Here is a 23,961-nt window from a genome sequence, read left to right on the forward strand (position 1 = left end):
TGAACGCCTTCAAGGAAGACCATTGAGCATTTGGAAACCAAGAGGACCGTGAGTCAAGCTTCACTGGCATTCCACGTAATTATCTGTTAGTGTATTGTTTGGTGGGTCTAACACTAAAAGTATCTCTCCATGAATTTACACTGCTATGAATCAAAGAGTGTATGTTTTTTCCCAATCCGAAATCGAAAGCCACAACGCAAAATCTTCACTCTTTTGCTACCCAGTGTTTAAAGAATATTTTCGCCAAGCGCAACAACAATAAGAATCTGAACTGCAACAATAAAATGCACAGAACCAGATGAAGCATGTGCTATCTCAAGACAGCCTAGTATGAACTGTCACCTTTACAGACTCCAAAACAATGCAGAAGATGATGATACAGAGGGAAGGGGGAGGACCATATAAATCATACTAACTGCTGAGATTCAAAATACAGCAAAAATAACACTATTATACAGAGAATGGATAAACGACAAGGTCCTACTGCACAGCACAGGGAAATACATTCAGTGTCCTGTGATAAACCATAATGGAAAAGAATATGAAAAAGAATGTATATACATATGTATCTACTGGACAGCAGAAATTAACACAGCGCTGTAAGCCAACACCACGTTTTTATAATTTTTTAAATTTCAAAATAATTTTTTTTAAAAGTTAAAACAAAATACAGCAAGAAGAGCACAGGATTTAAGGACTCGGGCACACCGGGAAGTTTAGATGAATGTTGCAGCTGAGGTATCTGGGGAGCTTCATGCTGTCTGTCCTCTGGGTGCCTGTGTCCCTCCCCAGAGCAGTCTGGAAGGTGGCTAGTTCCTACTGATATGTGGGTGCTTCAGGTATATTAAGAACCTGATTATCTTCCAAAACAGCTACTCCATCTCCAGCACAAGTTGGCCTCCTTGGACACTGCAGCCACTGGTCCTGGATTTAACTTCCAGAGCTCCGCGGCGTAAGCGTCAGCCCTTTTCACATACTGAGCACTACCGCCACGCCTCTCCTGCCTTGCACCTGTAACGGAAGCCTGACCTCTCGCAGGCAGACCGTGCCCACCCAGCTCCCTGCAGCCGTTTCTCACTGTGTATGTTTTCATTTCCCTTTCATACCAAAGAATGATAGCTTTTTTCCACTTTTATATTTGTGCAATTAGAAGACTGATTCAATCAACGGCTATCCTTTCATTCTAAGATGTCAACTTGAAAGCATGAATTTTACAGGCCCTGATCAAATGGTAGCTCTTTAGCGAAGACCGTCATTAAGTATAACCTAAATAATTATCCAACTGCTGATTCACAGTTACTGGCCTTCCCAATGGATTACATTTCTTTCCACAAAGGATGAGTCTAAGTTGGAATCACTGAAGGTAACCACCAATCTGAGCGTGGCAGAGATTCCCATACCCTCCTTCTATTTTAGAATCATTCTGTTAAAACCCTCAAGCCTCCTTTGTGGGCAACTGAGATGCAATTCAAGGTTAAGACATTGCTTTTCAATTAAAACATGTTCAGTTATTAATCCTGAAATTTCTTTTTTGTCCCTTCTAGATCATGTTTAGCTTTTAAAAGAACCCATACCCAATGACCTTTCTATTTTCTCTGCCTCAACTATTATGATAGACAGCATAACTAAGTGAAAATTAACACAATATGAGAGTTGAAAATATGTAGGTTCTAACTGTAACTGGTTTCTTTACTTGTTATATAATCTTGGGTAAGTTACTCAAACCCAAAATGGAGAAAATAACACTGGAAGTGACAGTGACTAAATCTCAGGTTTATTGCAAGGAGCAGTAGTATGCAAGACAGTTGGTACACAAAGGTGCCCAATAATTACCGACACTGTTAGGTGTTTCAGCTGAAAATACTTGCTTACTACATATAAGTAAGAGTCTACACAGTTTAAGAAACCTGAGAAGTCAGGCTGCTTTCACTTATGATCCTCTTTGCACTCTACGTTGTTCGTGTCCATTTGGTTTAAAATCTTTCTCCTGCAGAATGACAGCGAAATTTTAAATGATCTATAAATATGTTTGAGAAGGTGGCTGTTCTGACTAGATGTTGGCTTTTATCCACGCATATTACCTAACTTTAATTTTCTAAAGATCACCTGAGAGCCCCTGAAATAATACATTCTTTTCCATAAAGGAAGTTGAAAACATTCTCTGTGATATCAGAAGGTCTCTCTCGTAGTATATTTCAGGAACAAATGGATCAATAACGATAGGTCTAGATCCATGGATCCATCTAATCAGCTTGACTCTCCAGGATCCATTCCATTGCCCGTGTCTGTGGAATAATATTCCAATTTGAAGAATTAGCTTTGCTCTGCTTGCTTCCTTGGCCACAGACAGCATTTCCTAACCCTATTTACTTCTCCCTCAGAAACATTATTTCTGGTCACATAAGAGACAAGAAAAAAACCACAGTGAATGGCCAGCACAAACCCATCAATAGAATAACTCAGAAATAGATGCGAGACCAATACTGCCATCTGTATATATGAGAGTCAGGATTTGCCCACTTACAAATACATAATAATGTGACTAGAAAAAAAGCAGATTCCTTTAACCTACAAATCAATTCTAAGGATGGCACCCAGAAAATCCATATTTCATTAAAGTCCTATTTTGAGAACCTTTTCATCTAGATAAGCAATGAAGTTAAAAGGCAGCCAATGAAAACAGCTTTATCAATACTGATTGTAAATTTTTTTGCAGTCTTTAACAATAGAGTCTTCTTATAGTTACATACCATATGGTTTTAGATATATCTATGCTAAAAATAGAAGACAGAACTAAAATATAAACATTATTCAATAATTGCTAATTGATCAGAGAGTATATTTATTAATTCAGCAAATCTAGCTGATGTGGTCATTCTGGAAGGTGCTGGGGATGCATGGTGAATAACTTAGATGTGGGCCCTGGCCTGTGTGGGGCTTACAGCGATCCTTGGTAGAATTTTCACGGAGTGATCAATTTACTGAGGTGATTTTAACAGCAAGGACCAGAAATTCATTCTGCCTTGCTCAGGTAAAAGGAGATTTAACAGGAAGATTTCTTTTTTAAAATTTTATTTATTAGAGGATAACTGTTTTATAATGCTGTGGTGGTCTCTGCCATACATCGACGTGAATCGGTCATCATTATATACATGTCCTCTCCTCCTGAGCCTCGCCTGCCGCTTTCATCCCTCTATGTCACCCACAGCACCCGGCTGGGCTCCCTGTGTTACACCCCCGATGGTTACCTACTTCACATGGCAGCGTATACACACGAAAGCTACTTTCTCACGTTGCCCTGCCCCCCTTCCCCCGCAGCGTCCACGAGGCTGTTCTGTATGTCTGTGTCTCCATTTCTTGTCTGTAAATAGGTTCGCCAATACTATTTGTCTAGATTCCATATACGTATTTGTTAATATAGCATATTTGGTTTTCACTTTCTGACTTATTTCACTCTGTATAGCAAGTTCTAGGTTTATACTCTTCATTAGAATGGACTCAAATTTGTTCCTTAGGAATAAAACTACTATGTGACCCAGCAATCCCACTACTGGGCACATACCCTGGGAACAATCAGACTTCTAAAGGACACATGCAGCCCTGTTCCTGGAGCACTGCTTACAAGAGCCAGGACATGGGTGCAGCCGAGATGTCCATCGACAGACGGAGGGACATGGATGAAGAAGCTGCGGTACACGACGGAATATTACTCAGCCGTAACAGGAAGATTTGGTGACTAAAGCTCAGGGCCTGGGGAACTCCTGTGACCTACGGCCATCCCTTGTCCCCAGGGGCCATCCCGGCCTCTCCCACCCCTGTTGGTACCTCTCTCTCTGGCTTCTGCCCACTCTGGACCACACCCTGGACTCTTCTTTCACAGGAGCTCCCAGGACATCCTTCCAGGTTCTGAACCTGCCCCTAACTCCCTCTTTGTTTTAGTAGTTCTGAGTTCAGAATGCTGAGATCATCTGAGGGCCTGGCTCATCATTCTGAAGCAGAAGTGGACCATCCCATGAACAGGCCAGCCTGGAACCAGATGTCCCCCTCCCCCAATTTGGCAGGGCATACCCAAAGGTCCAGCAGTAAGGAATCTGCCTGCCAACGCAGGAGACATGGGTTCAATCCCCGGGTTGGGAAGATCCCCTGGAGAAGGAAACGGCAACCCACTCCATTATTCTTGCCTGGAGAAGAAGACTGGTGGGCTACAGTCTTATTGTAAGGTTGCAAAGAGTCAGACATGACTGATTCGAGTTAGCACACAAATACATATACACACTCACACACGCATGCACAGAGAGGAGGGGAGCAGAGTTTAGGGACAAACTACTTCCTGGAGTTTTCATTTTAAAACTCTCTCTCTGTGTCTGTGTGTGTGTGTGTATGTAGATGCAGATATGAAAATCACTTTCGTTTTATCACTGAGGGGAAAACCATCATAGTCCACCAACTCAAGCCAAGGCCAAGATGTCTAACTGAATTACAAAATTTAATAGCTGCCACAACTCCTCCAACATAAACAGATTTTAAAGATATGCAACTTCAAATGAGGTGGCTGCTGGCAACGCTGTTTTTTATGCGGGGATGCACGGAGAGTGCCCTGGTAAACATCCTTCTCCTGATCCTCGCGCTCACAACAGACATCACAAACAAAAAAGGCATTCAGTGTTTCTGCTCTCTTTGTTTCCAGGGAGTATTATGAAAGTAATTATTCTGTTGTATTTAAGAAGCCTATTGCATGGATGGGAAAATGTATTAAATTTCATTTGGCAGTTATTCAATCCTTGTTAATGTTATCTCCAGCAATAACTGCTTCAAAACAGGCTTTCAGACCTCAGTTCCTTCTCCCCTACCATAATCCTTCTAAAAGAGTATAGGGTGGGAACTTTAGGAAATTTGTCATTAGTTTTTAGATCCAGAGATAATGACACAAAACCAGAAATGCTGTTAGAAACATTTTGGTATCTCAAAATGAAAGTCTGTAATTAATGGCATCGTGTTCAAAAATTTCCTTTTGACAGAGGTGTTTTTTAGAAAGAAGGAAAATAACAACAAGAGAATGGGCCCAGAAAAAAAGTCCTGGTAACTTTTACTTTTCTCTCTTTTAACTTTCTCTTGTTTTGCTATAATCATTAAAAAAAAATGTTGATGGGCTTTTTACTGTAATTAGACACCCATTGACAGAGAAAACAGTTTTGGTGTCTGAACTGTAATCTCCTCATGAAATATCAATTATACATGACAGTCAGAGAGTGCTCGATTTCAGTTTCAATTATCTTGCCAGATCTGTGTCATAACAGAGGAAAGCAAACATTTTCTCAAATGTGCAAAAAATACCACTGAGTCCAAAAGGGGCATCTTTTACAGAGGTGGGAAGTGGTCTTGCAAACTTTAATAGCTCACAGATGGGAACTCGGAAGTTCATGAAATAGCAGTGGTAGATATTGAGAAACAGTATCAGAGGCACTGAATTCTGTAGAAAACGAGAGTAGGCTCTGCAAACCAACTCTTTCGTGTGAGAAAGCTGTGGCATCTGGGAGACCCTTCAACCACGAATATAATTTCCACATTCCTCAGTTTTAAAAAATTAACAGACCATTTTTAAAAACTCATGTGATTACACATTGAAAGGACTTTTCACTCAAGTCAGATCTGGATTCAATTCTTAAGTTTGGATCTTGATTCTTAAAATGTTCATTGGGAGAAAACCTAATTTTCTTAAAAAAAAAAAAAAAAAATTTTCCCCTCCCCAGAAATCTCACAGCTTCAACTATGCTTTATCTGAAAACGGAAGGTATTTCTTAACTGGGCAATTCTTGGAAATGAATTTAACGCTTATTCCCCAGATGATAAAATAACATTCGAAAGGATTTAAGCATGTCTAAACGACCCTGACCTTGGCAGTGTTAACCTGTCACGGGGTCAGCCGGGCTGAAACTCTCATGATGTCCACCAAAATGGTTAAAAATAAATGATTCTGTGATCGAGTTTGAGAAATGCAAATGGCAGTTATGTGATTTCAGTTCATCTTTTTTTTTTCCCCCTTAACTCAAGTTTCATCTATTAAAACTGTTTCATTTCTCTCCTCTGTATCCCCACCCTCTGCCCCCAATACTTTACATCACTTTCCTACACCGGAAACTAGAACTGGATGAAGCCCATCGGGCGGGGGGCCTTGGGGGCTGGTTAGCAGAGTCCACTCCGGCCCTTCCTGGCCCCAGGATGGGGGGAACTAATCCAAGCCTAGTGAACTAAGCCCACGCAGCACAGAGATTATGGTGCAAATTTGCAGTTACCCGTAAGCAGCTTCTTTTGCTAGAGTGAAGGAAAAGACAACTGGACACTGGATACGTGTCGGAATTTCCGGTCCCTGCAGAATAAACACACCTGTGTCTGGCTGCCTGGCACACAAAGTGCTCTGCAGCTGGCCCAAGAAGCCTGTTACTAGGGATTTATCCTTAACTAACAGGCTTTCATTTAAAACATTTTTAAAAATTAATGTTTACTGGAATTTAGTTGACTTATAAAGCTGTGTTAGTTTCTGTTATATAGCAAAGTGAATCAGTTACACGTATATATTTACCCACTCTTTTGCAGAGTCACAGATGTAGAAAACAAACATGGTTACCAAGGGGAAGAGGGGATAAACTGGCAGACTGGGACTGACATATACACACTACTATATCTATAGAAGGTAATAATCTATTGTACAGCCCAGGGAACCCTACTCAATACTCTATAATGACCTCTACAGGGGAAGAATCAGGCCTTTATGTTTAAAATGCTTTTCTTTGTTATGCAAGTAACACCTGCTGATTGTAACATTTTTGGAAAAGCAGTGGAAGTGTAAAGAAGCTTGTGTAACAAAACATTTCTTCCCCATCCCTTCTGAAATACTCAGCGTGTAAATGCTGTATCCTCTGCCCTTGGGCCCTTGCACATCAAGATTCTTGCATGGCTTTTCACTGTCCTATGGCTTAAGTCTAAGATAGCTTATCAATACCTTATGCTTCACCTGGACACCAAAGGAGCACGTTGGTACCCTCCTGTTCAAATTTCTTCATCTCCATCTTCAGTTACCTGCTTGTGACCTCTTGTTTGGTGCCTTCACTCCCACATCCCCGAGGCCTAAGCTGAGCCTTCCATCTTCTGTCCCCCGGGACACAAGGGCTACCTCCCTCCCCAGGACCCACTTTTATTTGTCCTACAGACCCCCTTACTCTCATTCCTCCTAGTCTGCCTGGGTCTCTAGAACTCTCAACATCTTGTTGGATCTGGAAAGGGCTCTCCCCTAACTGTTAATGATGGACATCACTCGAGGCCATTGTCTAGTAGGGCAGGGCATACGCTCCAAGGATGTTGTTTGGCTGCTATTCACAAAGCCTATACCTCTTCTGAAATGTAAGCACCCCAAAGGCAAGCACTGGGTCCTTGTATAGGACTGTAATATCACAAGGTGCAATTATGTACTTCCTAAACTGTCAGGGATGACACCAGTGGCATATATCCTGTGAGACACTCTGAAATCTAAAAGCTTTTGGTATTGCTGACTATAGGTTAGCCATTTTCTATAAAAAAAAAAAAAAAACATTTCATTTAATTCAAAAGGCCTTAGGAATGGCTATTATGTATATGCAAGCCACTGCAGGAAAAAATAATAAAAGATAGATTGTGTGTATTACTTCATGGCCTCTCATATCTTAACAGCAGATTAATATAAAAAATACTATATAAGGCAAAATAAGATGAATGTCATAAAGGAGTATAAGGTCATGTAGGGTTTTAAAGGATGAATGAGATCATATCAGATGGAGAAACCAGAGACAACTTCAAGAAAACGGTATTGTAGACAGGGTTTGAAAAATGGGTAGAATTTTGATACAGATTAACATCTCAACTTTAAATGAAAGTTCCTATTTTTACAACAGTAAGTGCCTATATACATGTATACACACACACATATATATATATATATATAAAGTAGCTAAGGACTGCACATCAACCTGTTTCCATATTGTCAGATGACATATTTTGGGAAAAAAGCAGACTTTGCTAAAGCCCTTTATAAACCTCAATGGCTCTGTTACCAAGTGAACAACATAGGGCATTCTGGATACAAATGGTACCTCACTGTATGTGTGTATTACTGGCCCAAATGATTCACTCTTATTTAACTGCAATGAAGTCTTTCATCTCCCAGCTATACAATAATAGTTTCCATATGACCAGTGGCTCTGCTATAAATAAGATCAAAAGCAAAAGAAAGGATTTAATAAAAGAAAATGACATTAAGAGTAGCATTAAATCGGGGGGGGGGGGAATACCAATATCCAGCTCTTCTTTTTTTTTTTTTTGAGAATAAAGCTCTACAGAGTACTAAGCAACTTCCCCCAATATGCCATGAAAAGGTATTTACAAGCAGTAAGCATGTGCAGAATCCATTTGCGTAGGACTCAGAGTGGCCAAGATTAATTTGGGGGGCTGAGAGGGGGGCAGTGGGGCAGGGGGCGGGAGAACACTCCCGCACAGAGGCAGGCTGAGAACAGGTACCAGCCTCAAGAGCCAGCTGCACAGGGCAGAGTTCAAGGGAACGTGTCAGGGGCAGATTTCCACTGGTTTCTCTGGCCTCTTCTCTTATTTTATGGAGATGGGCTTTTTGGTAATCCTGAGTTTCTCAGAGAGTCATAACATTGCTCAACCCTAGTACTTCAGTTCTGAGAAAGGAAGTTTTTTTTGGCAATGCACAGTGATTTGATATGAAGAGCCAACTTCCCAAACAAATTTTCTTCTAGTTCTTTAAAAAAAGAAAAAAAAAAATTACAATGTTAATCTCTATCCCCGACTGGATAAACAGCTGCTAATAACCGCCAGCTCCCAGGGGAAGAGGCCGTTTCCTTTCATCTTCAGGCTGGTGGATATCTGACGTGCACTGGACTTCAGTGGTTCCACATGCTCTGCACTTGGCCTGTTTCAAAACTGCCTCCTCCTGGTCCTGCCAATTCGGGTTCCTTTTCTGCCTTTTCCTGAGATTCGCCTCTGTGAACTCGGAGGACAGACCAAGTTCTGGGGCTGTTTATTTGAAACGATGGTTCTTTTTACTGTGGGTGTATTTAAAGAGGAAATTCAAGGGCTTATAACACCTAACGGAAGTTAAAGCCTTGGACCTTTGTATTTGAAGCCTTGGGAGGGAAACAGCCATTTCAGAGGGAGCTAATTATTCACTCGAGGGCTGGCTATGTTCAAAGATGCTCAATTTCCAATAGCGTCGCTAATACTATTACTTTATCAGTTTGCGTCCTAAATAAAGGAACCAACTTCAACACTTTTTCCTCTAATAGGAAATACCCTGCAGAAGATTATAGGGCCAACTGGGCCCCAGAGTCCTTCTCACTTGTCCCTGAGCACCTGCTTTTACTGGTGACCTCAGTTCTACACCTCAAGATTCAGACATTTCTCAAAACAGCTTTTTAAACAAAAACCAGCTGTTCCCCATCTAGACTACAGGGGGAAAATTTTTGGGCGGCTTATAGAAACATTACCCAGAGACGACCGTTCTCCAATAACTTTCACACACTTGCAGCTCCAAACCAGACCCGTCCCTGCGCAGAAGCTGGGGAGCAGGCAAATGTGAAATTAAAATGTGGTAATTCAACACCGTGGTTTTTGACAATACATCCAATTAAGTGCTTGAAAATGAATGTGGCTGTTGTATCAGGACAATGCAAAAGATCTCCTTTAACTAATACTGGACAGAGCTTTTGGTTAAACTCCACTTTATAGTTCTGAGTTGATTTATGGATCCAGAGGAAGCTATCATTATGCAAAACTGTGAAAGTCAACCAATTAGGTGGAATCCTCGCATTTCAGAAATTCGATGTTACAGCTTCTCCTCCCCCGACCCCCCCAGCTTTTCACTCCTAAAGCTGCTTTGCCGAAACCCTCTTCTTATTTCAAATCCATTTTACACTTCTGTTTTCTAAGCAATGAAGATACTTTTGATTTGGGGGAAAAAAAGATCTACAACCCCAATGAAAGTTAAAATAACACAACAGCCACAGGTTTTGAAAAAAAGAATAAAATGGCCAAGGCCTAGGCTTGGCTTTTTTTTTTAAGGCTTGGCTTTTAAACGGTGCCAAGTTGCTCCGGCATTTTCTGTTTTGGTATGAATGACATAACTGAATTACTTCATGAGCTGCTACTTTAATTCCTAAGGGTGGAAAATTCCATGAGTTAATTTAATTTGGATGTAAAAAATATACATGAAAATTCACTCTTCCTGTGGACTCCCCTGTGAAAGATGCGAGCCAGTTGCTGAGCTGCTGTGCTCCGAGGGGGGCTCCAACCCACAGGAGCCTGCCTGGCGCACTGCACCGTCGCGCCCTTTTCTTACTTCCATTTGGGCGCAGAGGACCCCTGATGTGCCGAGTATTTTTTTGGATCCTGTGGATTCTGTGGGGCTGTAATGCCCCGTCGAGCCTGACTCTGTTGAAACTCAATGCTGACTCTACTATGTGCTCAGTGACACCTTCTCCAGGAAGCGTTCCCTGGCCATCCTGAAGGCTGGTCAAGGTCTGCCCTTCTTCCAAATCACTTCTCGGGTGACTTAACGCATTATCGACCAGGGGATTTCTGCAGAAACTCACACACATGGGCAGCAATTTATGTAAGCAAATATGGAAACGTCTCTGGTCAATAATGTTCAGGTAACAAAAGATGGATTAATACATCTCTGGTTACTTAATCATCCCACCCTCCATGGCAGCTGGTTAGGCACACACTTGTATTACTGTCCTCCCAAGGCCTGTGGGCTCAGAAACTCTCTCTCACACGTGTATGTATCCCCCAAGGACCTGAAGCAGAGACAGTGCAGAATGAGTGGAGAAACATCTGTGTATTTTCTAATCTATACAATACAGATTCTTCTCAGAAAATCTGCTTTCCTGAGAAAACGAGGGTAATGTTACTTTTAAAAAATGCACAGGTTGTATCTTCTAAATGATGGACAGTTTAGCACTGGCTAACAAATTATGAGGATAACTGCCACCGGAAGCATCTACCTGCTTTTTCCTCTATTATTCAAGAGGTAAGCAAAGTCAAAATGTGTCGAGGTCATAGAGCCTGCTTTAAATGTGTTTTTGTATTTTAAAAGCAGAGGAGACAACTGTTGGGTTTTATGGATTTAAAGTTCATGAAGTCAGGGTGCTAAACTCTGGAGGAAAATTAAGGAACTAGGCTGGATTTGTCCTGGAAGCAAGGAGGAAAAGACTTTTTGGGGCTTGATGCAGACTGACAGTCCCATTTTTAGGTCATAGGGCCTGAATTTGAGTAAAATGGGTATTAGGGGAAGAAAAAGAGGATATACCTAATTTGGACCCAGTGCTGTGAGATCTGGGCACACAAGTTGCTGGACCACCTGTCTCAGGGGTTGTTAATGGAGAGTCAGTGGTCTCCAGCCAGTAAAAAGCTGGATTTGAAACCTCTTGACTTGTGCTTAAACGAATACAGAGGTATCACATGCTGAACTCCAGGATTCTAAAACTGTTGTAACCAGTCCAAGGGCAAGAGATCTTGTCTAGATAAGTCAGAGAGAGAAAGACAAATGCTGTATATCCTCAGGAATATGTAGAATCTAAAAAATGAACTAAAAGAAATGAGAGAATGGTGGTTGCTGAGGACGGGTGGCGATGACGGAATGTTGGTTGAAGGGGACAAACTTCCAGCTGTAAGATGAACACATTCTTGAGAATTTAATGTACTGTGTGCCTGGCTCAGTGGCTTCAGCTGTGTCTGAGCCTCTGTGATCCCATGGATTGTAGCCCATCAGGCTCCTCTGCTTATGGGATTCTCCAGGCAAGGATACTGGAGTGGGTTGCCATTTCCTTCTCCAGGTAATATACAGCATGCAGGCAGTAACTAACAATACCGTATTATATATTTGAAGTTGCTGACTGACAGTGGCTCTTAAAAGTTATCACCACCACCACCACTAAAAAAAAAATAAATCTGAATTATGCTAGGGAATGCAGGTGGCAGGTGTTAACTAACTTTATTGTGGTAACCAATTTGTAATATGTACATGGATCAAAGTGTTGTGTTGTACACCTTAAACTTACCTATGTTAGATGTTAGTAATAGCTCAATAAAGCTGACACCAATTTTTAAAAAATACATATAAAGAGAATTTCTTCAAGCTATTTTTCCTCTCTGCCTCCCCCCGCCCCCCAACCAAGTTTTCTTAAAGAACAATATGGATACAGATAAAACCTTACAGTTAAGGTTGCTAATCCGCTTTCAGAAATTTTTGATAATTGTGGAGACTGGGAGAGATGGTGGAATGCTACAGATAGGCAAATATCCACATTAAAGAAAAAAAAAATTCAACATAGAAGCTACAGATGGATGATGGAGAAGACTAAAGATCTTGGGTGAAATCCTATAGCATGTAATTTAAAAGATGATTCCTAAGTGCTCTGACATGGAACAACAGACTGGTTCCCAATAGGAAAAGGAGGACGTCAAGGCTGTATATTGTCACCCTGCTTATTTAACTTCTATGCAGAGTACATCATGAGAAATATTGGGCTGGAAGAAGCACAAGCTGGAATCAAGACTGCTGGGAGAAATATCAATAACCTCAGCTATGCAGATGACACCACCCTTATGGCAGAAAGTGAAGAGGAACTCAAAAGCCTCTTGATGAAAGTGAAAGAGGAGAGTGAAAAAGTTGGCTTTTAAGCTCAACATTCAGATAATGAAGATCATGGCATCTGGTCCCATCACTTCATGGGAAATAGATGGGGAAACAGTGGAAATAGTGTCAGACTTTATTTTTTTTTGCCTCCAAAATCACTGCAGATGGTTATTGCAGCCATGAAATTAAAAGATGCTTACTCCTTGGAAGGAAAGTTATGACCAACCTAGATAGCATATTCAAAAGCAGAGACATTACTTTGCCAACAAAGGTCTGTCTAGTCAAGGCTATGGTTTTTCCAGTGCTAACGTATGGATGTGAGAGTTGGACTGTGAAGAAAGCTGAGTGCCAAATAACTGATGCTTTTGAATTGTGGTGTTGGAGAAGACTCTTGAGAGTCCCTTGGACCTCAAGGAGATCCAACCAGTCCATTCTAAAGGAGATCAGTCCTGGGTGTTCTTTGTAAAGAATGATGCTAAAGCTGAAACTCCAGTACTTTGGCCACCTCATGAGAAGAGTTGACTCATTGGAAAAGACTCTGACGCTGGGAGGGATTGAGGGTAGGAGGAGAAGGGGATGACAGAGGATGAGATGGCTGGATGGCATTACCAACTCGATGGACGTAAGTTTGAGTGAACTCTGGGAGTTGGTGATGGACAGGGAGGCCTGGCGTGCTGCAATTCATGGGGTCGCAAAGAGTTGGACACGACTGAGTGACTGAACTGAACTGATTGAAGTGCTCTGAAAGAGAGGCAATGAGCTCTCCAACTCATTCCTGTTCCAGAAGAACAAGTCTTTCTGTATAAACCTCATTCATGGGAATGAGGCACACCTTGTATCCTGTGATTAATTTACCATCAGCAGAGCGACAGAATATGTGACTGAATGAGGACCTAAAGGAGACGTTGGAACAGACTAAATGCTGCTGTATGAAATTTAAAGGCATTACGTGGAGTTCTGTACTGGTATAACGACAAGTGTACAAAGCCAGTTGACAGACATGCGGCTGGCTGATGGATCTCTGCTGATCACAAGTGCAATATCTGGTAGCAGGATGATGATGTCATCAAATACTGCCAATAGGATACTGCTGAGTGGCCTTTACTGAAGATATGTGTTGAATGGATTTGGAGATAGATCCATCCAAGCCCACATAGTCAAAGCTAGTTTTCCCAGTGGTCATGTATGGATGTGAAAGGTAGACCATAAAGAAGGCTGAGTGCCAAAGACCTGATGTTTTCGAACTGTGGTACTGGAGAAGGCTCTGGAGAGTCCCTTGGACAGCAAGGAGATCCAACCAGCCCATCCTAAAGGAAATCAACCCTGAATATTCATTGAAAGGACTGATGTTAAAGCTGAAGCTCTCATACTTTGGCCACCTGATGCAAAGAACTGACTGACTGGAAAAGACCTGGATGCTGGGAAAGATCGAAGGTGAGAAGGGAAGGGGACGACAGAGGACGGGATGGTTCGATGGCATCACTGACTCGATGGACCTGAGCTTGAGCAAGCTCTGGGAGATGGTGAAGGACAAGGAGGCCTGGTGTGCTGCAATCCATGGGGTTGCAAAGAGTTGGGATATGACTGAGTGAATGAACAAGAACCACCACCCAAGTCTGCTGATGACTCCTCGGGCACCATGTTCAAATTTTGAGATTCTACACACTAAAACGTCCCAGGGGTGAGGGGAGCTTTCTTTTTAAACTGGGAAGAATGTGGTGGAAAGTGACAGAGTCAGAACTTTTCTTTAGGATAAATATTTGAAGATACGGATGTCTAGCCTTAAGAAAAAAAAAAAGATCAGACTATATTTAAACAGTTGAAATGTACTCAAGTATTTGTTGAGCTGATTTACAGATCACTCCAATGGGCAGAAAAATAAAACCTTCACATTCAGGGATATTAATTTGGGCTGGACATAAGGAAGAATTTTCTACAGTTTGATGGAAATGGGCTTTGTGGTCATTTAGAGCTACTCAGCCTTGGAGGAAGGAGGCTGTTGGAGAATTGTTCACTGCTTGGCAGGGAATTTATAGAGGGACATTTATAGCTGGAGATGACTTCTTAAGGTCCCTGAGACTTTGTGGTAATAACTGCTTAGAAATGAAGTATGTGCTCAAATATACACAGAAACTTATGGAATGAAAATCCTTGAAAACCCAAGAGGAACAAGGTTGAAGATGCCTAAACCTCTAGGGATCACAGATTTGTTGAAGAGGTCCATGTTGAAACGGAGTTTTCTGACCATTGCTACTTCCGTTACGATGTACCAGTACACGCTGCCCATGGAATCACATCAGTGCCTGATGAGCTCTCCTGTTGCCAAAGCTGAGTGGCAGAACTAGACAGCAACATGGTGCAAAGGGCCAAGGGGCAACTGAACAGGTTTCTTGGATTTCGTTAGTTAACAGAACATATGTATTATTAACATCAGCCACACTTTTGAAATTGCTACAGCACTGGGTTGGAGAGGAAGCTGGCTGCAGTGGTGTAATCTTTAGTACAGAGAGTGCTGGTCCCGCTGCTGGCTTGCCTGGTTTCTAATCCTAGCTCGGCCATTAACCAGACAGTATCCATACCTGAGTCACTTCCCCTTTTGGGGCCTCAGTCTTCCGCAGTAAAATAAAAGTAACGGGCTAAGTGACTTCCGCGGTGCTTTCAGCACCTAAAATCCAATGGTCCTGATTCTTAAGAACTGTGAAAGCAGAATTTAAACTGCTTATCCTCTCAAGTCCTGAGTGGTAAAAGCTCTCATTCGTGTTTGGTGTCAGTGAAATTAAAAGGTGCTTCTTCACCTAATGACTGTTCTTCTGATAAATCTTTGTAATCCAAAGTCACACTAAAAACATCACTGAAAAGCGGGAACACAGGCTAAGACAGGCTTGTAGCTGTCGTTTCTGGAGTGTGTGCCGCACAGTCACCTAGGAGTCTAACAAGAGGCCTCAGGTGATGCGGTGGAGAACAGTGTGGGTGGCGAATTTCACAGGGCGCCCCCAGCCCTCGGTCATCTCGGGCGACGAGGTCCTCAGGAGATGACTGCTCCTACCGAGCGACAACCTGACCCCTCCAGCCTGCGGTTCAGAGCTGGGTCCCCGCTCTCCTACGAGTCTTAGGGCATTGCTGCAGCGGCCTGTTTTAGATAGACATCATATCCTATGAGACTGGGAACCCCCTGATGGCAGAAACCACGTCTTGGCATACAGCCTGGAACTTGGTAGGCTCTAAGTCATTTACCAATGACTTGGTAAACGTTTTTGAAATGAATAGATGGGCCTTAAGCAAAAAGGATCTGGGAACCACACTAACATGATGTATTAATAGTATAGGAGCTTTTCAGCTGAGTGATCCCACCACTGCTGACTCTACTGACGGAGGGATCAGGAGGGGGAACAGAACCATATAAAGATATTTTTGATGTGGGTTTCAATCTTGTTCATTAACAGAGGAGATGAGGTCATCTGAAAGACCTGTTTTCAGGGCTCATTTGTGGACCTGAATAATGCATGAGTAACAGAGAGACATATCTGGAAAATGGCCATTTCAATAACTTATCACAAATCCAGTGATTTAGACTTTTGATTTAGATCAAATCTGATGATCAGAATTGATCTCTGAGGCATAGAAGGGACTGATGTCTGGATAAGAGTTTCTAACCAGGATAGTGATGAACCCAGCTGTTTCTTTATTCTCCCAGGTTCTGAAATTTCTATTTTGATTCCCTTAGAAAACTGGGAGGTTAGTAAGAAAAATAACTTCATAATTTAAACTGTACTACTCTGACCACCCTGGTAAGGAGAGCTCATACCTTTGACCACTTAGCAAGATGCCTTGATTTAAGAATAAGCACTTAAATGGGAAGGAAATCCAAAAAGAGGGGATATATGTGTATGCACCAGCTGATTCACTTTGCTGTACAGTAGAAACTAGACTGTAATGCAAAGCAACTAGACTCCAATAAGCATTAATTTTAAAAAACCCTTTACAGAGGATAAACAAAAAAAGTATTTAGACAATGTGGGGTTTAACCTAGCATGCTCCCACACTGGAGGAAAGCTCTTTACCTTTACAGGTGGGTAGACAGCTGCTCTGGGGACCTGGCCATAAGATATCTAGAAACTTCTTTCTTGTTGACCAACACTTAAGATTTGAAAATTGTGAATTCTAACCACATAAAATTAGTTCTTAAAAGGTGTAACTACAGATCTTATCTGAGGAATGCTCATAATTGTAAGATACAGCACAGAATTTAGAGTCTATGTCCCCAGAGTTTAAGTCTAGTTCCCTGACTTGAGACTAACTACTCAAACCTTTAGAAGGTTTCCTTTCTTCCGTTTTGACTGATGATTTACTTACTGGGAGGGAAACAAAATGTGTTACATGTAATACATGGTACTCAAGGAATTTACAGTCCAGTTGGTTAGGCAAAGTCAGACTTACAAAAGATAAACAGGGCATCCCAGGTGGCTCAGTAATAAAGAATTTGTCTGCCGATGCAAGATATGAGGGTTCGGTCCCTGGGCTGGAAGAGCCCCAGGAGGAGAAATGGAACCCATTCCAGTGTTCTTGCCTGGAAAATCCCATGGACAGAGAGCCTGGCAGGCTATAGTCCACAGGGCTGCACAGAGCCTGACCTGACTGAGCAACTGAGTAGGCATGCAGGCCCACAACAAAGGACACACAGCTATGCGTAAGAGGGTAGAATCACACCCAGCCAGGGGATTGCTTCACAGTGCTATGAGAAGAGCAAAGAAAACCACTCTCCCAGGTGGAGCTAACAAGGGAAGGCTTCCTGGAAGAGGCAGAATTTGAGTGAGAGCTTTGAGAATGGGTGAGAATGAGATGGACAGAGAGAAGTGGTTAGAGCAGGCCAAGCCACATAGACACAAAACAAGTCATAGCGAGGACATTCTGGTCAAGTTCTGGTCATATGCAGAGGCTGGTCTTGCCGGAAACATTTCTGCATTGGAATAGCAAAGCATAAGGCTTTCTGGTAAATGGTTATGGGCTTAAAAAGCTAGGCGAAGACATATGTCTTTATCTGGTGCATAATGGAAAGCTGGGGAAGGTTTCTGAGCAGAAAAGAGCATGGCCAAATAATATCATCTAGAAAGCCCGTAAGAATCAACATTCGCTCGAGTGTTATGAGCCATGCTGCTGTGAAAAAAAAAAGAAAAAAATCCCTTTCATTATCCTAATACTTAGTAATTCACTGAAGACCTACTTCAGAACTCCAAGGAAAACATTTTATGAATCAAAAGCTACGTACAATATGTTAGCAATTAAATGAGATAACATAATAGCCCAGGCAGAACCACAGTCCTCCCCACCACGACTGCAAGCTGCTGCAGAAAGAAATGCTTCTATCATCTTCCAAGTGATCAAGCCATTTTGTTTTGATTTTCGGAAGGCAGGGAGAGAGGGAACAGGGAGGGGACGGAGGTCAAGAGAATTCAAAGCTATCTGTTCTTTAATCAGAAGGAATTATTAAGGAGAGTTCTAAAGGAGATTTGCTCAAAACAAACCAGCCCTGGGATGGGTGTTAAGTTACTGCAACTCGTTTCCACTCCAGAACAACAACTGAAGGTGTGTAGCTGGGAATGAGACTCCCACCCGCGCCGGACGGAGTTTCCAGTGTGTACCTCCCACTGCTACTTTTATTTACTGCAGCTGGCCACCAGTTTATAGCCTGTTTCATGTATTAAAATTCAAATGTGGAAAACATTACCAGCATCCTCCTTGAATTATTTTTTGTTGTTGTTGTTGTTTGGGGGGGAAGGAGGGTGCTTTTTTTTTTCTCTTCCCCTTCAACTTCCTTTGTATTGTGGAATGTATCAAATGGTCAAAGGCTAGCTTCAGACTGACTAAATTTAAAAACTATTTCCTTTGTTCTGATGCTTTTGTTTGAAAATTCATACCGGTTTGCACAAGGCAAGAAACAAGGATGTGATCTTCTGCACACACGTTGGGGCTGTGGGCTGAGGAGCTCAGATGCTGTGGGCGCCCTGAATATTTTCGAGAAAAAAGGAGAAAGACTGTAAAGGCACTCTTGGCTCACAGGGCAGCAGGCTGTCCTACCGTGGTTAGGGAATTGCGCTATGGATGTAGATGGCTCTGCAGTCACCCTTGACTGAATTCTAAACATCTTCAGAAGAGTGAGTGTGCACTTCCCTTCATCAGTGAAACCAGCAATTTTATTGCTTTGCCATTTTTTTCCCCCACTTTCAAAATCAAATCAAAGACGTTCCTGTGTAATACTGGCTGGTTATTTCCCCTTATCTATTGCTATGTAGCATTCTCTCCCTTTCTGCTCCCCCTGGGTTGGTCTAACTTCCCATCCCCAAAGATGACTCTGGTCTCCTCCTCATATCCCACCTCCAAATCAAAGAGGAGGCAATTCAAAGGTCAAATGGTTCCAAAAAAGGATCTCTGTAGAGTTCATCATTTTAAAGATCCACTTAACCTACATCTGGTATTTAAGAGCAAACTTTACATATTTATGGAAAAAAAAAAACAAAACAAAACTGTCTCTGAAGCAATGCCCTGGGTGCTGCATCCATTTAACATTTGCAAAACAAACACAGCTACAGAAATTACACTATTTTTCTCTTGATTGAGAGCAGATATACAGAAATGGTTATAAGTCACAGATCTGGCTTTCAATAAAGCCAGATTTCTTAATTAAAAGCAGTATTGTTTAAACATTATAGTTTAAAAAAGATCTGTACAAACTGAAACCTCTTATAATATGCATCCCCAGTGTATTTAGCATGTTACCTGAGGCCAAGCTAAATTAAAATCTAGATTTTCCTTTTGTTAAACTCTTAGCAACTGCCACGAATAGACAAACAATTTTTACTCAATGAGGAATTTTGAGGGTAGAATCTAGGAAAAGCAAAAAAAAAAAAAAAAAAAAAGATTTAGCTTTGGCATTCAAAAATATCTTTCCACGTTTTAGAAGTGAGTTCATTGCTTCTATTTATAAACCGGTATTTTTGGTTTCAAATTGGTTGCAGGTTTTCATAATATACAGCTCAGGATGGGACTCTTAATCTTTTATTAAGAGAAATGGAAAGGAGGGCAGAGGAATACTTCTGAAGAAGACAACTTAAAGAGCCTCAGAATAACCTGTGCTTATTTTGCATTCTCCTTTTGGAATCGTCTTTAAATAAGAGATGCTTAGTGATAATGGAAAACAGACCTTCATACACACAACTTTTTGAGAGCCTGTAAGGAACAAAACAGGACACTAAGGTGTTTGCTGAAGACAGGCATTTGTAAAGAGCAGAATTACATAGAATCACTAAGCACTACTCATGTTAAGTTCTTCACCCATGTGTTCACCTCATTACTTGTCATCATTTAACGTTTTATTAGGGAGATTTGTTGAATCTTATAATCACCTGAAAAAGGGATGCACTCTCAAGTCCTTTCCAGAAGTAATGGGGAAATTGAAATTTCAACTGCATTGTGGACAAATCTGCTTAAACCTTACTCCAATACTTTTTCATAAATCGGGAGTGGTAAAACTACGATGTACTTAAATTCCACGGTCCCACATCATCTATTAAGACAGACACACCATGTATTTCGACCTCCCATGTGCACACTAAGTTGTTTCAGTCCTATCTGACTCTTTGTGACCCTACGCACTGTAAACCATACTCAGGAGCAAAAGATATTGAATTGACTTATTAAACAAAAACAATAAACCCAACCAATTCTCATGTGAAACCCAAGCGATGTAGCATGAGCCTGAGTCGGGTCCTTTAGCTGTAGTCATTGCGAAGAACTGAACATACAGGCTACGACCTCAGCAATGGATCTCCTAGGTTTATCTGTAAGTGAAATGAAACGATGTATCCACACAAAAAACTTGTACACTAATGTTCATAGGAGCACTGTTCCTAATAGCTGAAGACTGGAAATAACCCAAATACCTATCACCTGATGAGTGGATACATTTCTTTTTTTTTTTGAGTGGATACATTTAATGTATATCTGTACAATGGAATTTCAGTTCAGTTCAGTCACTCAGTTGTATCCGACTCTTTGCGACCCCATGAATCGCAGCACGCCAGGCCTCCCTGTTCATCACCAACTCCTGGAGTTCACTCAGACTCACATCCATCGAGTCAGTGATGCCATCCAGCCATCTCATCCTCTGTCATCCCCTTCTCCTCCTGCCCCCAATCCCTCCCAGCATCAGGGTCTTTTCCAAACAATGGAATTTGGGGGGAATAAAAACTGAATGATGCTCTGATAAAGGACAAAATTTATATAAACCTTGAGAGCGCTATGCTAAGTGATAAAAGCCTATCAGAAAGGACCACCACATACTGTGGGATTTCACGTTTAGGAAATCTCTAGAATAGGCAAATCTGGAGTCAGAAAGGAGATTATTAGTTATAAGGGGGAGGCTGGAGAGTGATGGCTGACAGACATGAGGATTTCTCATCGTGGGGGGTAAATTACTCTGGTGGTGATGGCACCATCTTGTGAATACATGGAGAACACAGTAAGTACACTGTAAAACTGAAATGGGTGAATTGTAGGTTAAATTTTATCTCAATAAAGCTGTTTAAAAAAAGGCAAAGTTGCAGCAGTATTATTTGAGCTAGAAATTCTAATTCTGCATGTTAACTAGTATCCCTGAGTTTCACCCCATCCCTTACCATGAGTGAGTGTCTGTTGGCGGAGAGAAGACCGGTTCCATACCCTGAGGCCAGACCACCCATTGCTCCGTTGTGAGAGGGTCCGATGATTCCGTGCATATCGCCATGACCACCAGGCATGGCTGTGGACGGGCCCACCGCGTGGTTCCGGAGAACGTGAATAGCGTCGTCCAGTCTTTCTAAACGATCTTCAATTCGGCTTTGCTGTTGGTTGATAAGTGATGTGAAATTTGATTCAGTTCCAAGTATGGATATAGATTACAGAAGTAAAACCTGAGTTGATACAAACTACATTTTGGGTTTCTGAATAAAATTTATTCTCCTTAAAATGATAATAAAAGTAAATGGTGACTTTCCCAGAAAATGGGTGAAAACTGTTAATACTATAATTATAATTTTATTTTTTTGTGAACAAAGTCAGTGATTCTTCCGGGACATGGTAAGTATATATGTTTTACTATATTGCATTACCTTGAAAGAATTGAAACTTACTTTAGCAAAGAAAAAAAACAAAAAAAAAACAAAAAAACATTTATTGAATTTAAGGAACATGCTGGCAGGCACTGGTTAAAGATTTTTAAAAATTAACAACGGAAAGGTGCCCTATTTATAGTTTCCCAATTAAATTATCTTCTTGAAGGCATATTCCCTGGGTTTCCTCTGAGTCACATGATACAGTGCTAAGTATCAAATCAGGGACAGGTAAACACCTATAGACTGTAATTTCTTATTGAGTAGTAACAATTTTTAACTGGGTTTCTTGCCTTCTATCGATTATCACCTCTGTGTGTGTGTGTCAGAGGGAATCAGAGGCTCAAAACAGTTAAAGAACAAAATTGCAAAAATTCTGTCAATCAAAGTGGTAGATTTCAAGACTGAGGAATCATAAAGACAAACGAATTGCTCACCCGGAGCCTCTAATTTATTTCAAAGCCCTTACTACAGTATAGAGCTCACTACTCTTATACAGTGAAAAAACCAACTGATCTTTTCATCCCAGCCATTAGGATCCGAGTTTTCCACAACTAGATAAGCCTACAGGATAGTTTTCGGTGAATAAAATGGACATGGAGATGTCTATGTTTTTGTTTTTTTTTCCAGTGTGACCAATAATGATACCAAACAACCATCTCCAGGGTGCACTTTAAAAGATACCATTTCACTGAATCCTCATTCTACACGTGTAAGCGAAGAGGAAAGACATTATTATCCCTTCCACCATAGACATGCAAATGAGCCTCCAAGAAAACTAAGTCAATTAACTGCTCAATGCCATACTGCCAGGAAACGGTGACCTCAGGGCTGCAACCTTGAGTCTTCAACTCTAGTGCACCTTTGTGCTAGATCATGCTAGAATCCACTCGGATTTCTGATGGGCTGTGCAAGCAGAGATACCAGCTCTCCGGCATGAGAAAAATGATTTCTAAATTATTCTCCACTGACAGGAACAATGTTTGTCAAATATAGTCAGTCCATGGTACAGAGCCTTCTGACTTGGTGGGCTTGGGTATTACGGGGCTTCCCTTAAACTCATACTGGAGTGGGTTGCCATGCCCTCCTCCAGGGGATCTCCTTGACCCAGGGATCAAACCTGCATTTCTTACGTCTCCTGCACTGTCTACCACTAGCGACCCCTGGGAAGGCCCTCAGAAATAAAAACGTAGTCTTTATAGTTATATAGTTGGAAAAAACCCAGCTATGACGAATGGGTCCCAGAGAATAACTGATGGAGAGAAACACTTCTAAGGATGATGGCTTATTTGGATGTGAGCTGCAGATTCATGGGGCTTAGATGGCACTTGATTGTCTCATGCTATGGTCATCTTATTGGCTAAAGAGAGGAGGTAGATGATTTACACACTACCGCTAGGAAGAATCCACCTCTGTATTCTCATTTTTAGATTTTTCTTCATTTAAATCATAAGCCAAAAGTAAGAAAGGAAACCCTGAATGGCTGACAGATAGACAGGCAAATTAACAGATATGCTTACCCCCATGTTCCATCTCAAAATATGGGAAGAAAAAGGGGAAACTCAACCCTGAAGGACAGCCTCTTGCTGCCACCCCCTCCCTGTGTGACTCATACACAGACCAGACAGTGCCTAGAGCAGAGCTGTTTCATGCAGGTTTCCAGCCACTTCCTTTGAGTGGAGTGTCAAACACTGAATCATCATGTGAGTTTTTATCCTATTAATTACACCCAAGGAAAGTTTTCAGCGATTCCTTACAAGAGAAATTTAATGAAATTACTACATTTCCATGAGAATCAAAGTGAACGAGGAGAAAAGCAGGAGGCTTCTTAGTCAGAAGTCAAGAAGAAAATTCCTATAAACCCATTATTCTGGAAAGCAAACTAGAGACACAGAGACTCTCCAAGTGTTCTGGCTCCACGCCATAGCTGGAACTCCAGCACGGACACCAGGAGAGGTATTTAATCACTGACACACGTGTATTTCCCCAACAAGGGGAGGAGGCCATGATCCTTCCCAGATTCTTATCTGGTTCTAGATACACAGGAGCCCTGAGGCTTCCACTATAGCAGGAGCCGGGTTACCGTCTACAAACAGGAACAAGCATAGGCTAATAACTCTGCCTCTGACC

The 23,961-nt window shown here is 41.6% G+C and overlaps 1 protein-coding gene across 50 annotated transcripts in view; it reads right to left on the minus strand.

The window, feature by feature from the left end:
* Positions 1–23,961, minus strand: part of TCF4 (transcription factor 4) — a 384,383-nt gene that overhangs the window by 12,273 nt on the left and 348,149 nt on the right. For all 50 annotated transcript variants that reach the window (XM_060405546.1, XM_042239272.1, XM_015103772.4 and 47 more), the window contains one exon: positions 21,361–21,564. In XM_060405546.1, coding sequence (XP_060261529.1) covers positions 21,361–21,564 — 204 coding nt within the window. The remainder of the gene's footprint in view (positions 1–21,360; positions 21,565–23,961) is intronic.

Source organism: Ovis aries, chromosome 23 (genome assembly GCF_016772045.2).
Source record: "Ovis aries strain OAR_USU_Benz2616 breed Rambouillet chromosome 23, ARS-UI_Ramb_v3.0, whole genome shotgun sequence".
NCBI classification, from domain to species: domain Eukaryota; kingdom Metazoa; phylum Chordata; class Mammalia; order Artiodactyla; family Bovidae; genus Ovis; species Ovis aries.